The 11,625-nt window shown below is 38.8% G+C and overlaps 2 protein-coding genes across 2 annotated transcripts; both read left to right on the top strand.

Annotated features, from left to right (window-relative positions):
• Window positions 1-60: 60 nt before the first annotated feature.
• LOC110428014 (basic salivary proline-rich-like protein (DUF1421)) lies at window positions 61-3,476 on the top strand. Its single transcript, XM_021443684.2, has 3 exons — window positions 61-469; window positions 870-1,148; window positions 2,130-3,476. Exons 1-3 carry the CDS (start codon window positions 197-199, stop codon window positions 3,204-3,206), a joined length of 1,629 nt encoding a protein of 542 aa, XP_021299359.1. The 5' UTR covers window positions 61-196; the 3' UTR covers window positions 3,207-3,476.
• An 883-nt stretch (window positions 3,477-4,359) lies between these two features.
• LOC110428022 (zinc finger (CCCH-type) family protein / RNA recognition motif (RRM)-containing protein) lies at window positions 4,360-11,553 on the top strand. The gene is made up of 5 exons (XM_021443692.2): window positions 4,360-4,754; window positions 6,511-7,407; window positions 8,342-9,562; window positions 9,932-10,282; window positions 10,815-11,553. Exons 2-5 carry the CDS (start codon window positions 6,622-6,624, stop codon window positions 11,277-11,279), a joined length of 2,823 nt encoding a protein of 940 aa, XP_021299367.1. The 5' UTR covers window positions 4,360-4,754; window positions 6,511-6,621; the 3' UTR covers window positions 11,280-11,553.
• The last annotated feature ends 72 nt before the right edge of the window (window positions 11,554-11,625 follow it).

Below are 11,625 nucleotides of genomic sequence, written 5' to 3' on the forward strand. Positions count from 1 at the left end.
AGTACAAATGTTTGGATCATGCCGTTGCCATGGGGGCAGAATTAATTCATCCATTAAAAAACCCGAACAAGCTTATTCTTCTCTCCAAATCCATTTCTGGAACCCCAAATTTTCTACTCATCCCATTTCCAACAAAAGCTTTAAAGAAGCAAAAATAAGAAAAAATAAAAAAAAATAGAGAAGCCAAATTCCATCGATGAATACATCTCAGTTCATGGACAAGCAGATAATGGACTTAACATCTTCTTCTTCTTCTTCACCTCCCCAAAATACCAACAAAGATTTCATTGATCTGATGAATCACCCTCAAGACGAAGATAATCACAACCAAGGCTCCGGGATTAGTAACAAGGAAGGTATCTTTCCCAGTTATGATTTCCAGCCGATCCGACCCGTTTCGACGAGCCTTGATGCCGCTGCAGTTAATAATAACCCCAGGTCTTGGAGTTCGGGTGATTCTAAAACCAAGGTAAACCGATTAACCCCCATTCTTTTTGTTGATTAAAATTTGTGGGTTTTTCTGGGCATTTGATTTTTGGGGTTTCTTTTATGTGGTTGTATTTTGATCAGTGAGTTTTGTCGATTTGAACTTCATTTCTTGGTAGTTCTTTAGATTCCTTTTTTCTAGAATTGCTTGGGATATTTGGGATTAGTTTTTCAGGGTTTATTCAATCAATTTAGTTTGATTAGTAATTTTGTGGTTCTTGTGTGGATTTTTGAGATTATATGTGCTTGTGGTCTTTTAATGCATTGCAGTTTGATTAATAAATTTTCTTCTTTTTCTTAATAGTTAAGGTATGAGATTCAGTTGGGTTTCTTCGACTGCATTACTGATTACTGTTTGCTTGAATTTTCTTTGCTCGGGACAGAACTATGGTTCTCTTGACTCCGTTGAACCTACAAAAGTCATTCTAGAAAAGGATCGAAATGCCTTTGACACATCAATAGTGGCTGAGATTGATCGAACCATGAAGAAACACACTGATAATTTGATCCACATGTTAGAAGTTGTTAGTGCGCGACTGACACAGCTGGAGAGTAGGACTCGTAACGTTGAGAATTCTGTGGATGATCTGAAGGTGTCTGTAGGAAACAATCACGGAAGCACTGAGGGAAAAATGAGACAGCTGGAGAATATTTTAAATGAGGTACTTTTCTGAAACAATCTTCTTCCCTGATATTTGTTTTTGCTATGACTGCCTTTGGTATATCAAGGTAAAAATAGATGTACATTGTGTATTTCGTGAGTTCAAGTCCTGTGGCTGTGGTAGATGATTTTAAGAGTTGAATAGAATGTTATTCTTTATGAAGATTGGTATTTTATCCTGCTTATGTTGAATTTGGAGAATTTTATCTCTCTTTGATCGATGTGTTAAGTTGTTAAGTTGTTTCTCGTCAAAGAAATGTATCATTTGATGCCAAACATTGTCAAAAACTTGGAATGATTCTTTATATAGGGAAAGTTTGATCAGTTTAGTTATAGGAACTAAGCAGAACAGGTACTATTAACGAATAGCAGTTAAATTAGTAAACTGCAGTGGAAGCCATGATGTTGAGCTGTATGAATTTGTCACAACATCCAAACACCTTTATTTGTCTCACTATGTTCTTGGTCCCACTAAATTGATATCTGATCCAATTATGTATCTCGCTTTGGCAATGTCTTTATCTGTTAGTAAAGGGAAGACATCATATCTAGTTCCCAAAGCGAACGTAGATTTGTAACCCACCTTCACTAAATCCTAGAATATGAATATTCTTTTTTTTTTTTTGAAAATTAGAATATGAATATTCTAATAGTATTTTATTCAACTGCAAAGATCTTCTATTGACTTATGATTACTTATTAGAGGAAAAAAGTTTTGGCTGATTTATAATGGCACTTAACAAACTTGCAAAGAGGAATAATGTTCTGGCCCCATGTAAAATTAAGCTGGGTACTGAAGGTCCTGATTGTATTTCATAATGGCTCACTTGCAAGAAATATTCATTGATGTGGCATGGTTGGAGGACAGAATTTTGTCATCTATACTGTTAGTAGATGGTAGGTCTAATGCTAACTTATCCATGTTTTCATATTTTGATGATTGGCTTGTGTTTATTTAATGTTTTTGATCAACCACATGCAGGTTCAAACAGGAGTGCATGTTTTAAAAGAAAAGCAAGAGATAATGGAAGCTCAGTTACACCTTGCAAAGCTGCAGGTGACCAAGGGAGATCACCCATCAGAAACTCAGAACACTGTGCATGTGGATACTGTGCAGCAAGCTGCATCTGCTCCTTTCCAATCTCACCAGCAGCTTCCTCCTGCTGCCTCTTTTCCACAGCCACTTCCTTCTGTTCCTCCTCCTCCAACTGTTGCTCCTCTGGCTCTTCCCCAGCAGGCTCTGCCACCTCCAGTCCAGCACCCAAATCAGTTCGCTCAGAGCCAAGTTCCTTCTGTCCCTCAACGAGATGCTTACTATCCACCGCCGGGCCAAACTCAAGAGGCTCCAAGTCAGCAATTCCCAGTACCACCAACTCAGCAGCCACAGCTCCCTCCTGCAGCACCACCTCATCAACCATATCAACCAGTCCCTCCACCGCAGTATTCGCAGCCACCACAATCCGTTCAACTCCAACCTTGCTTAGGCCAGCATCCTGAAGAGGCTCCTTATGTTCCTTCTCAGAGCTATCCACCAAACCTGCGCCAGCCACCCGCTCAACCACCCAGTGGCCCCCCTTCCTCCCAACAGTATTATGGGGCTCCACCTCAAATGCATGAGCCACCATCCGGTAGGCCTGGTTCAGGGTTTTCAGCTGGATATATCCTGCAATCTGGGCAAAGTGAACCGTATGCTTATGGTGGATCACCTTCACAGTATGGCAGTGGCTCCCCAATGAAAATGCAGCAGCTCCCATCTTCTCCTATGGGACAAAGTGGTGGAAGTGGTTACCCACAGCTTCCGACTGCTAGGATTTTACCACATGCATTGCCCACTGCTTCTGGGGCTGGTGGTGGATCAGGTCCTTCTGGACCTGGAAACAGGGTACCCGTTGATGATGTGATTGACAAAGTGACCAGCATGGGATTTCCTAGAGATCATGTTAGAGCAACCGTTAGAAAGTTGACGGAGAATGGCCAGTCTGTTGACCTCAATGTGGTGTTGGATAAGCTAATGAATGATAGTGAAGTCCAGCCACCCAGAGGTTGGTTCGGGCGGTAACCTGGCATCACTGATTCATGCTGATGTAAATTACTATCACTTGATTCTGGTTGAACTTGTCTGGAGCTTAGGGGCTATTTCACCCCACTTGGTTTTTCGTTTCCTCCTTTCCCTCACTTCACTCTTTCTTGCTCTTGTTTCTAAAATTTCAAATTGCTTTCTTGGCTTAACCTTGAGTTGTTTAATTTCTGGTTTGACTGTCCAGCCTTTTTTACATTTGTGTATACTTACAATAATCAGAATTAAATTGTCAAGTTCTCATTTTGTTGATATATTTTATTTTGAACTTTTGTAATGTGATACTGGCAAACGCTTCTGGCAATTTCTTTTGATCTTGCATTTAGAGGTGGCAAACAGGTAGGGTTCATGTTTTGGTCGTCTCATGCTGGTTCATGTTCGGATCGTTTTAGATTCGTATCGTATCAGAGTTCTATGTAGTTTCGACTCATTTTAGATTTTTGTAAGATTTAACCATTTCAACATGATTGTCGGGTCCATGTTGTTTCAGGTTCGAATTATTTTGAATCTGAATCATATTTGGTTTTGAGTTACTTTGAATTCGAATCATTTCAATACGGGTTTTCGGGTTAGAAGAAGAGTGAAGGAGTATACCTGCTGGGTTGTTAGATGTCTTTGAGAATGAATGAAACAATTCCATTGTGTTGACTATTAAGTAACTATTCTTGGATGGCCAAGGGGGATATCAGAAGAGGAATTAGTGAATCAGTTAAGTCTATGACTCACATGAAAATACAGACGTGGAACCTGATTTATAAAGCAAGTGATCAAAAACAAAACGACATCGTTCTTCATTTTTTTAATAATAAAGTCATAAATCAATTGTGACTTGCTCATAATTGGTGATTATTGAACAAAATCAGAGCCCAAATCGATCTACTCTCTCAATCCATACACTATTTCTCTCACATCATTAAATTGAATAAATTACCGTAAGTTAATTTTTTGATAAATACATGTATAATTACGAATTAGATTTACTGAACCGAAAAGATGAAAATTCTAAAGACCTACCAATGAAATTTAAAGTAAACAGATGGGGTCAAAATGTAAATACACAAAAAAAGGGGCGTAAAATGAAATTTCCCGTTCTCGTTTTCCTCCTCAAATTAATTTTTATTTATTATTTTTTTGGACTCTTTGGTCTCTCTCGCCTCCATCTCCTCCTCTCTCTTTTCTTTTTCTCTCAAAATTCTCGTTTGTAACTTTTTTTGTTTTCTCACAGCTTTCTTCAAACCCTCCCAAAGTGCTCCCATAAACCCCCTCCTTCCCTCTCTCTCCCTCTCTCACACACAATCTCCTTTCCCCTGCACAGCCTTCTAATCAAACTACCCCTCGATTATAACTATATTACCATCCTGCCCCACCCTGCCTCCCCTTCTCTCCGACTTATTCTTATTCTCACTGCCCGAAATACCCTCTGAAGCCTCTAAATTACCTTCTCCCTCATTTCCACGTCGGGCCGGATTCAATCCGGAATCAAATGATAGCTCCGAGGACATTGTTCCTTCGATTCTTCTAGAATATTCTGTAAGGTTTCCTCTTTGCTCATTAATACATCGTTATTTTTTTCTGCGAAACCTAGATTTTTTATTTTTCATTTTGTTTTTTGTTTTAATTATTTGAATTTCGTCTAGCTAATTGGGGTTTTACACGACATTTTTTTATTTTAAACTGCGAAAATCTATTTAATATATATTTTTGGAAGCTTTTTGGATTAGGTTTTGCTTTTCTAGTTATTTTTCTTGATTCTCGACTTAAAGTTGTGCGTAAAATTTTTGACTTTCCAGCTTTAATTTATTTTAAGTGGAAAATGCGGTTTTAAGCAGCTCGAAGATTGTTATGGAACTTGGTTCGCTTAGGTTGACATGAGAAATCAGAATTCAGGCTCAAGGAGCAAAGAAATGAGCTGTAGTGAAATTTTGTGTCATCAAATAGTCTGTTTTTATGCAATAACTAATTGCTGAATGCAAATTGTTGAGCCAGTTTTATTTATTTATTTATTTATTTATTTTGCAATGATATTTGAGTTCAAGCTGACTGTTACATCCTAGGATTTAGTTTTTGTCGGCGTGTAAATGATTGTAAGTTATTTATTATGGTTGCGTGCTCTAGACTGGTAGGCAGTTTATCATGTCATTAAGTTCTGGTTTTTTGACGCATTGATATTCTTGCTTTAGTTTGTGCTAATATGATAACTTTTAAGCATGTTGAGCAAAAAAGAAGTTCCATAGTTGTTTTGCAACTATTTTATGTAAATTAGTTCTGATATGAGTTTAAGGAGCATGAAAACTGTGTCAGTGTTTAAATCTGTATTTTTTTTAAATTCATATTTGGTTTAATCAGTACGCGCTTTGGTATTTATGTTGATATTGGTTTTTGGCATTTGAATTGGTTGGTATCATTGAGCATAAGGTCTGCTTAGGAATTTATAGCAGTTATATTTTGTGGAAAATGATAACATGAAGATAGTTCTCGTAAGTTAGTGATGGAGATATTTTTAATGTAGACCAAAGAGTGGTGTTAGATGTCAGACTTACCGACTTTCCATAGTCATGGTGGCACAGCTGTCTGTCTGTTTGGTTTGTGTTCTGTAACTTTGGTAGATGGATGTGAATTTGAAAACTGAAATCTAATATTGGATGTGGGCCTATGTCAACCACAAATCATAAAATTATGGAAATACAGTTCATCTGCTTTGAACTTAATATTCCTTGCTTTTGGGGTAGCATATAGAGTTCTTGCAACATGAGGACCTCATCGGGAGGCATTGGAAATGCTATTAACTTGTATAGATGCTAGTTCATTGGGCTTGCTGACCAAAATTGGTTTATGTTTTTTGGGACTGTGGGTTTGTGTAAAAAATATATCTGCGTAAGAAACAAACACAATATCAAGAAAGGCAATAGATTGATAAGTTGACGAAGTTTGCTTTTTATGGATTTAATATTGGTATTATATTGATATGTCTGCTTGTTGAACCAGCATTTGATGCAGTGTGTGTTTGGTTATATACAGGGGCTTGTTGCTGTTACTATGTATCTCTTGCTTGAGTCCTTTTAGTTAGAGTTCTGATGGTTGTTTAATACTTAATTTTCTGTTGTCTGTGAGCTATCGATTACAACATTTTTTTTTTTTGAATGTGATTGTCTTTTGCCCTCAGGCATTCACATTGATGTAAATGTGCTTAACATCTACAAATTTAATTTTCTTTTTGCATAAATTGCTCTCTTTAATACTGTTTGATGTGATTATTACCTACGTTAACTCCTTCCTCTGTTCTTAGGTTTTCCGTCAAATTGCTTCTCAAGTTGTTTGACTGCTTCATTTGGTTAGAGTTTGGAACTTTGCATGCTGTAAAGGAACACAGAAATATTATTTATTTCAAAACAATCCAATGGAGCTGAAAGTTGCATCGCCTAAGCTTGGTGGTCCTTCTCCTCCTGATTGTGTTAGTGATCCTGAGGAGAAGGAAGTCAGCGATGAGGATGATGATGATCGCAACCATAAGCATCGTAGGCGGGAGACACGCTCTCAATCATTAGAGACAGACTGTACAGATCCAGTTTTTACAAGGCCATACAGAAAGCGTAATAAACCTTTGGAAAATGGGCATCCTTTCAGAGAAAATGAATCTCAAGCTGGTGAAACGTGGAAAAATTATAACAGTTTGCCTCTAGACAAAGACTTGACGTCTAAGTTTGATAGAAGGCGCCCTGGATTAGCAACACTTCCCCGAGGACATTTGGATCTGAACCAGAGAATTAGGTCAAACCAAACATTTAGCGGAGATTCTGGTCCTGGTAGGGGAAGAGGAAGGGATAGCTCTTCTTGGAATCAGCGTGATTCTAGGTTCAACTCAGTTGATATTGCTTCTCAGATGGTTCAGCCTAGATCTGTTGCTTCTGGTCTCTTTGCAGGAAGGGGATTGTCAAATGTTACAAATGCACAAAGCCCATCTTGGAGTGCCTTTGGGCTTATGTCAGGAATACCAAATGGCGGCCTAGATACACTGCATCCTATTGGTTTACAAGGGGCGCTCAGGCCACCTATGAATTCTTCATTGAATATGGGTATTCCTCGCCAAAGGTGTAGAGACTTTGAGGAGCGTGGATTTTGTTTAAGAGGAGACATGTGCCCAATGGAGCATGGTGTTAATCGTATTGTTGTTGAAGATGTTCAGGTAAGCATTTTGCTAAAGTCTATCTTGATACTGACATTTGGTGCTTATTAAGTTTCCCATGAACCTTTACTAAATTGATGAAAAAATCATGTCATGTAGCAATGCAATTTCAGTAAGGACCACCCAGGGAAGTTACCATTTGGTCCAGTTTATGTCCTCTGGTTACCAACAAAATGTATAGGATAAACACTGTGCTAAAGATTTTTTTGACTCTTAATATTTCCGTTTTAACACCTTTTAAATGCTTGTTGGCTGTGTTCCTGCATTGCGGCGCTGCACTATCACTAGAGGCAGTGCATTAATTCTTGTTGCTTTGAGTTCATTTACCTCAGGCAAAGCCTTGCTGTTGTGTTTTTAGTCTAATTTTCCATTTCAGCAAAATATTCTTATGTTCTCCTTTTAATATTTTTGTATGACACCTAATAATTGTATTGGCTCTCACCTTTTTTGCCTTCTAGTTTTCCATTTAGCATTGCTGGTCTCCTATTTACCCTACTGATAAAAGTAACACATATTAGATAGATTGCCTGCTTCTACTGTTTCTGGTAGGTTAATTTCCATCACTTTTGGTGCTTAAGTATCTTCTTGAAGGGAAGTCCTTGGATAATACAGCGGGGTTACTTAGACAAAAGAAGCAATTTTGTGCTTATATATCAATTGTCTGCTTTGAATAAATGTACTACATTAATAGAGATCTCTGCAATTAGACTTTTCTGACATCCTGGATATTTGATTGATGATCTATATTTGCTGGTGGAATGGCTTTGTTTCCAATTTATGTCATCTAACTGATCATCTCATTCGTAATGTATCACTATTCTGGAATCCAGATTGCCTTGGTGTTCCTTCCTTGGCTTTCATTCTTTATTATACATTGAAACAGCCAGCATTCTCCATGTTTCAAGTCAACAGTAACTTCTTTTCTGATTTGCAGAGTCTGTCACAGTTTAACCTCCCTGTTACAGTTCCAAATGCACAACTACTGGCAACACCTGGACCTGGACCACTACCTTCAGGTGTTCCTCCTTCAACCACTTCGATGAACAGCAAGGGGATACATAGCAAAAGTAGCAAGACTGGAATGGCTGATGATGTTTTAGGTTTGAATGGTACATATACTGGTTCTACCGGTGCAAGTGGTGCTGATTTATATGATCCTGATCAACCCTTGTGGAATAACAATGGCCCAGAAGCATCCACTGCACTCTCAGGACTACATTCACCCAAGCTTGATGAAACCGAACCCTCGCTAAATGATGATATGTCTGATCGTCATCATGGCAGATTACGTGATAGTGTTGATAATGAATTGCCAATTAGAGGCACTGGGTCACAGGGCACTAGTTTGTCCGTTTGGGGTAGAATTGGTGGCTCAAGAAGTAGAATAGACACAAAAGAGAAAATCGATCTCACATCCTCAGACTATCTTGAGAATGAAACTAAGGAAGAGCAAGAAGCATTTCCCAGCTCTCAAGGCACTTCCCGTCACACAAAGCGTATCAGCACTGAGGATGATGGCTCCAAAGTTATAGATTCATCATTCAAGTCACAGACAGACGGTATGCGTAATAGCAGAAAACCAACTCAAAAGGCGCTTCGTACACTGTTTGTCAATGGGATTCCCCAGAAAAGCAACAAAAGAGAGTCTCTCCTTGCTCATTTTCGTAAGTTTGGAGAGGTTGTTGACATTTATATTCCATTAAATAGTGAACGGGCATTTGTCCAGTTTTCTAGGAGGGAAGAGGCTGAAGCTGCTCTGAAGTCACCTGATGCTGTAATGGGTAACCGCTTTATTAAGCTCTGGTGGGCTAATCGGGATAGCATACCTGATGATGGTGTGAGCAGTGGCAGTGGCATATCAATAACTCCACATGGTCTAACAGCTTCTGCTATTCCAGCGCAGACATCAGTTGCTAATAGAGGAAAGGATAATCTTCAACTTATTCCTCAGAAGAGCAATGTTGTCCATGGTGCTGATGTGCCTTCCCTGAATTCCCCTAAGCCTGTCAGTGCGAATGGTCCCAAGGTTCCACCTCCATTGCAGAAAAAGTTAGAGACTCTGGAGCAGATGAAAGAGGAACTACGCAAGAAGCAGGAAATGCTGGAGCAGAAGCGAAATGACTTCCGGCGCCAGTTGGACAAACTTGAGAAACAAGTATTGGGAATTTTCTTTACTCTTATATACTATTCCTAAATATGCACTTCTTCAGTAACATTACATGCCCCAAGAACCGTTTTGTGTAGAAAATGAGGTTCAGAAGTTGCATGCTTTCATAGGTTTTTGAATGAACCTGAATGCTTTAGCTAAGTAATATGAAAAACTTCACTGGTGGCAATTGGGTGTTGTCAAACATGCATGCCTTTTATTTGGTACTACATGTTCCAATAGTTTGACTATATGCACATGCTGACAGGGGTCAAGAGACAATAATGAACAGAACATGAGAGTTTTAAGATATAAATGTGGGATATTATCCCCTATTTAGGCATGTTTAACATTTATTTCTATTTCAACCTTATGCAGTCTAGTGGAGTCAAGGGTGATCTATTGACTGAGCAAGCCGCTAAGAGGCAAAAGGTGGGAATTGCAGCTGATCCTGCAAAAGCTTCAACTCCAACGTCATCTGAACCTGGTGCTTCTGCAGCAACACCATGCACTATAGGGATGACAGATAAGAACAAATCAACAGAGAATGTTGTGTCTCACAGTCCAAAATCCAATACCACTATGGCATTGCAGGAAGCTATGAGCTCAAAGCTGCAGTCCCGTCCATCAGCTCCTGCAGGGCATCCATTCCTGATGAATAGATACAAATTGGACAACCGGCCTACTGCTTTTAGAGTTCTTCCACCATTGCCTTCTGGTCTTGCAGATGTGAGTCACTCTCTCTCCTTTTCCTCCTCTGAGAAAATTGCACCTGGTCCATCTTTTATGAGGATGGATTTTACCATGATTCTTTTTCTTATCCTTTTTGAAAATGAAAAGATGCACATTTCACGAACAATGGCCTTAGTATGTCTAGTTATTTGTAATGAATTCAAAAGGTGAAAGGCATAGCTTGAGCATGTGGTAAAGAATAGAGAGTGTTACGTGCTTGCACATGAAAAACCAAGTATGATCAAATGTATCGGTTTGTTGTTTACATGATTATTGATAATTATATTGTACTTGTTTCTGATTTTTCTTTTGTCAAAAACAAAAAATACTCATAATATGTTGATTCATTGTGCATATCGGAAGGACTATGGCTTCTTTTTTGGGGGTTTGGTGTACTTAACCCCCCAACTTACCTAAGATTCTAGGCACAAGTCTTTGTCCTCTATCTAAATGAAAAGGTCTTCACTTAATGGCTTTATGTTCTTGTTTGTTGTCACTGAGAGGTAACTCAAATCTGTGTGTCAATTAGGTTCATGTTTTGAAGGAGCACTTCTTACAATACGGTGATCTTTTTGCTGTGGAGCTAGAAGAAGTGGGAAATGATGGTGATGGTTTGGGAACAGAGGCTTTTAAGAACTGCTCAGCTCTTTTAACTTACAGCACACGCCGGGCAGCAGAGAGGGCATTTGTAAATGGTAAATGCTGGCAAGGCAGCAATTTGCAGTTTACATGGTTGACATCTACTAGCAATGACCCTAGTAGTAAAGAAACTTCATCTTCCACACCCAAGGGGTCTTTAGATGCTGACGTTCAGAGAGAAGAAAAATTAGCATGCAGCATCTCCCACGAAGTTGTTGGTTCAGGTAATGGGGAATCCGAGAATTCAGAAGGAAAGAGTTTTGTTGAGCATATGGAATTGTTTGAAGAAGTTTCACAGCATAGTCCATCCTCAACATCTAGTGAGAAAGAGTCGCACAAAGGTGATGCTTGTTGAGGATGGGCTGTTCTTGGATTTGTACAGTGAGGTAAAATGTTCAATCTACTGAACTCTAATTTTGAGGAGTCTTTGCATTCTCAATTTACTGAAATTTCATTTTCCAAAATATCTTGTTTCATGCATGGGATATTATGTAAAAATGGTGAAATTTTCTGTTCTTGAATTGTGCCACCGCAAGGATTAACGGTTACCGGAGTGGCAAATTGTACGTCTTTCGAGATTAGTTGTGTAGGACAACAGAATTAAAAGTAAAAATTTTCTTTTGAGATTACTTCAATTCTACATGGAAAAATCTAATGGGCTAGTGTAGTGATTCCCATTTCAGAATCCCAGTTTACATGTT

The sequence above is a fragment of the Theobroma umbraticum genome, unplaced genomic scaffold (genome assembly GCF_002168275.2).
Source record: "Theobroma umbraticum cultivar Fairchild unplaced genomic scaffold, ASM216827v3 scaffold_239.0, whole genome shotgun sequence".
In the NCBI taxonomy this organism is placed as follows: domain Eukaryota; kingdom Viridiplantae; phylum Streptophyta; class Magnoliopsida; order Malvales; family Malvaceae; genus Theobroma; species Theobroma umbraticum.

Bases quoted from the DNA above. Each gene is read 5' to 3' on its own strand.
- LOC110428022 (XM_021443692.2), top strand. From the start codon at position 6,622: ATGGAGCTGAAAGTTGCATCGCCTAAGCTTGGTGGTCCTTCTCCTCCT. The intron at 7,408-8,341 runs GTAAGCATTTTG...TCTGATTTGCAG, and splicing joins TTGTTGTTGAAGATGTTCAG to AGTCTGTCACAGTTTAACCT. The intron at 9,563-9,931 runs GTATTGGGAATT...AACCTTATGCAG, and splicing joins TGGACAAACTTGAGAAACAA to TCTAGTGGAGTCAAGGGTGA.
- LOC110428014 (XM_021443684.2), top strand. From the start codon at position 197: ATGAATACATCTCAGTTCATGGACAAGCAGATAATGGACTTAACATCT. The intron at 470-869 runs GTAAACCGATTA...TGCTCGGGACAG, and splicing joins CGGGTGATTCTAAAACCAAG to AACTATGGTTCTCTTGACTC. The intron at 1,149-2,129 runs GTACTTTTCTGA...AACCACATGCAG, and splicing joins TGGAGAATATTTTAAATGAG to GTTCAAACAGGAGTGCATGT.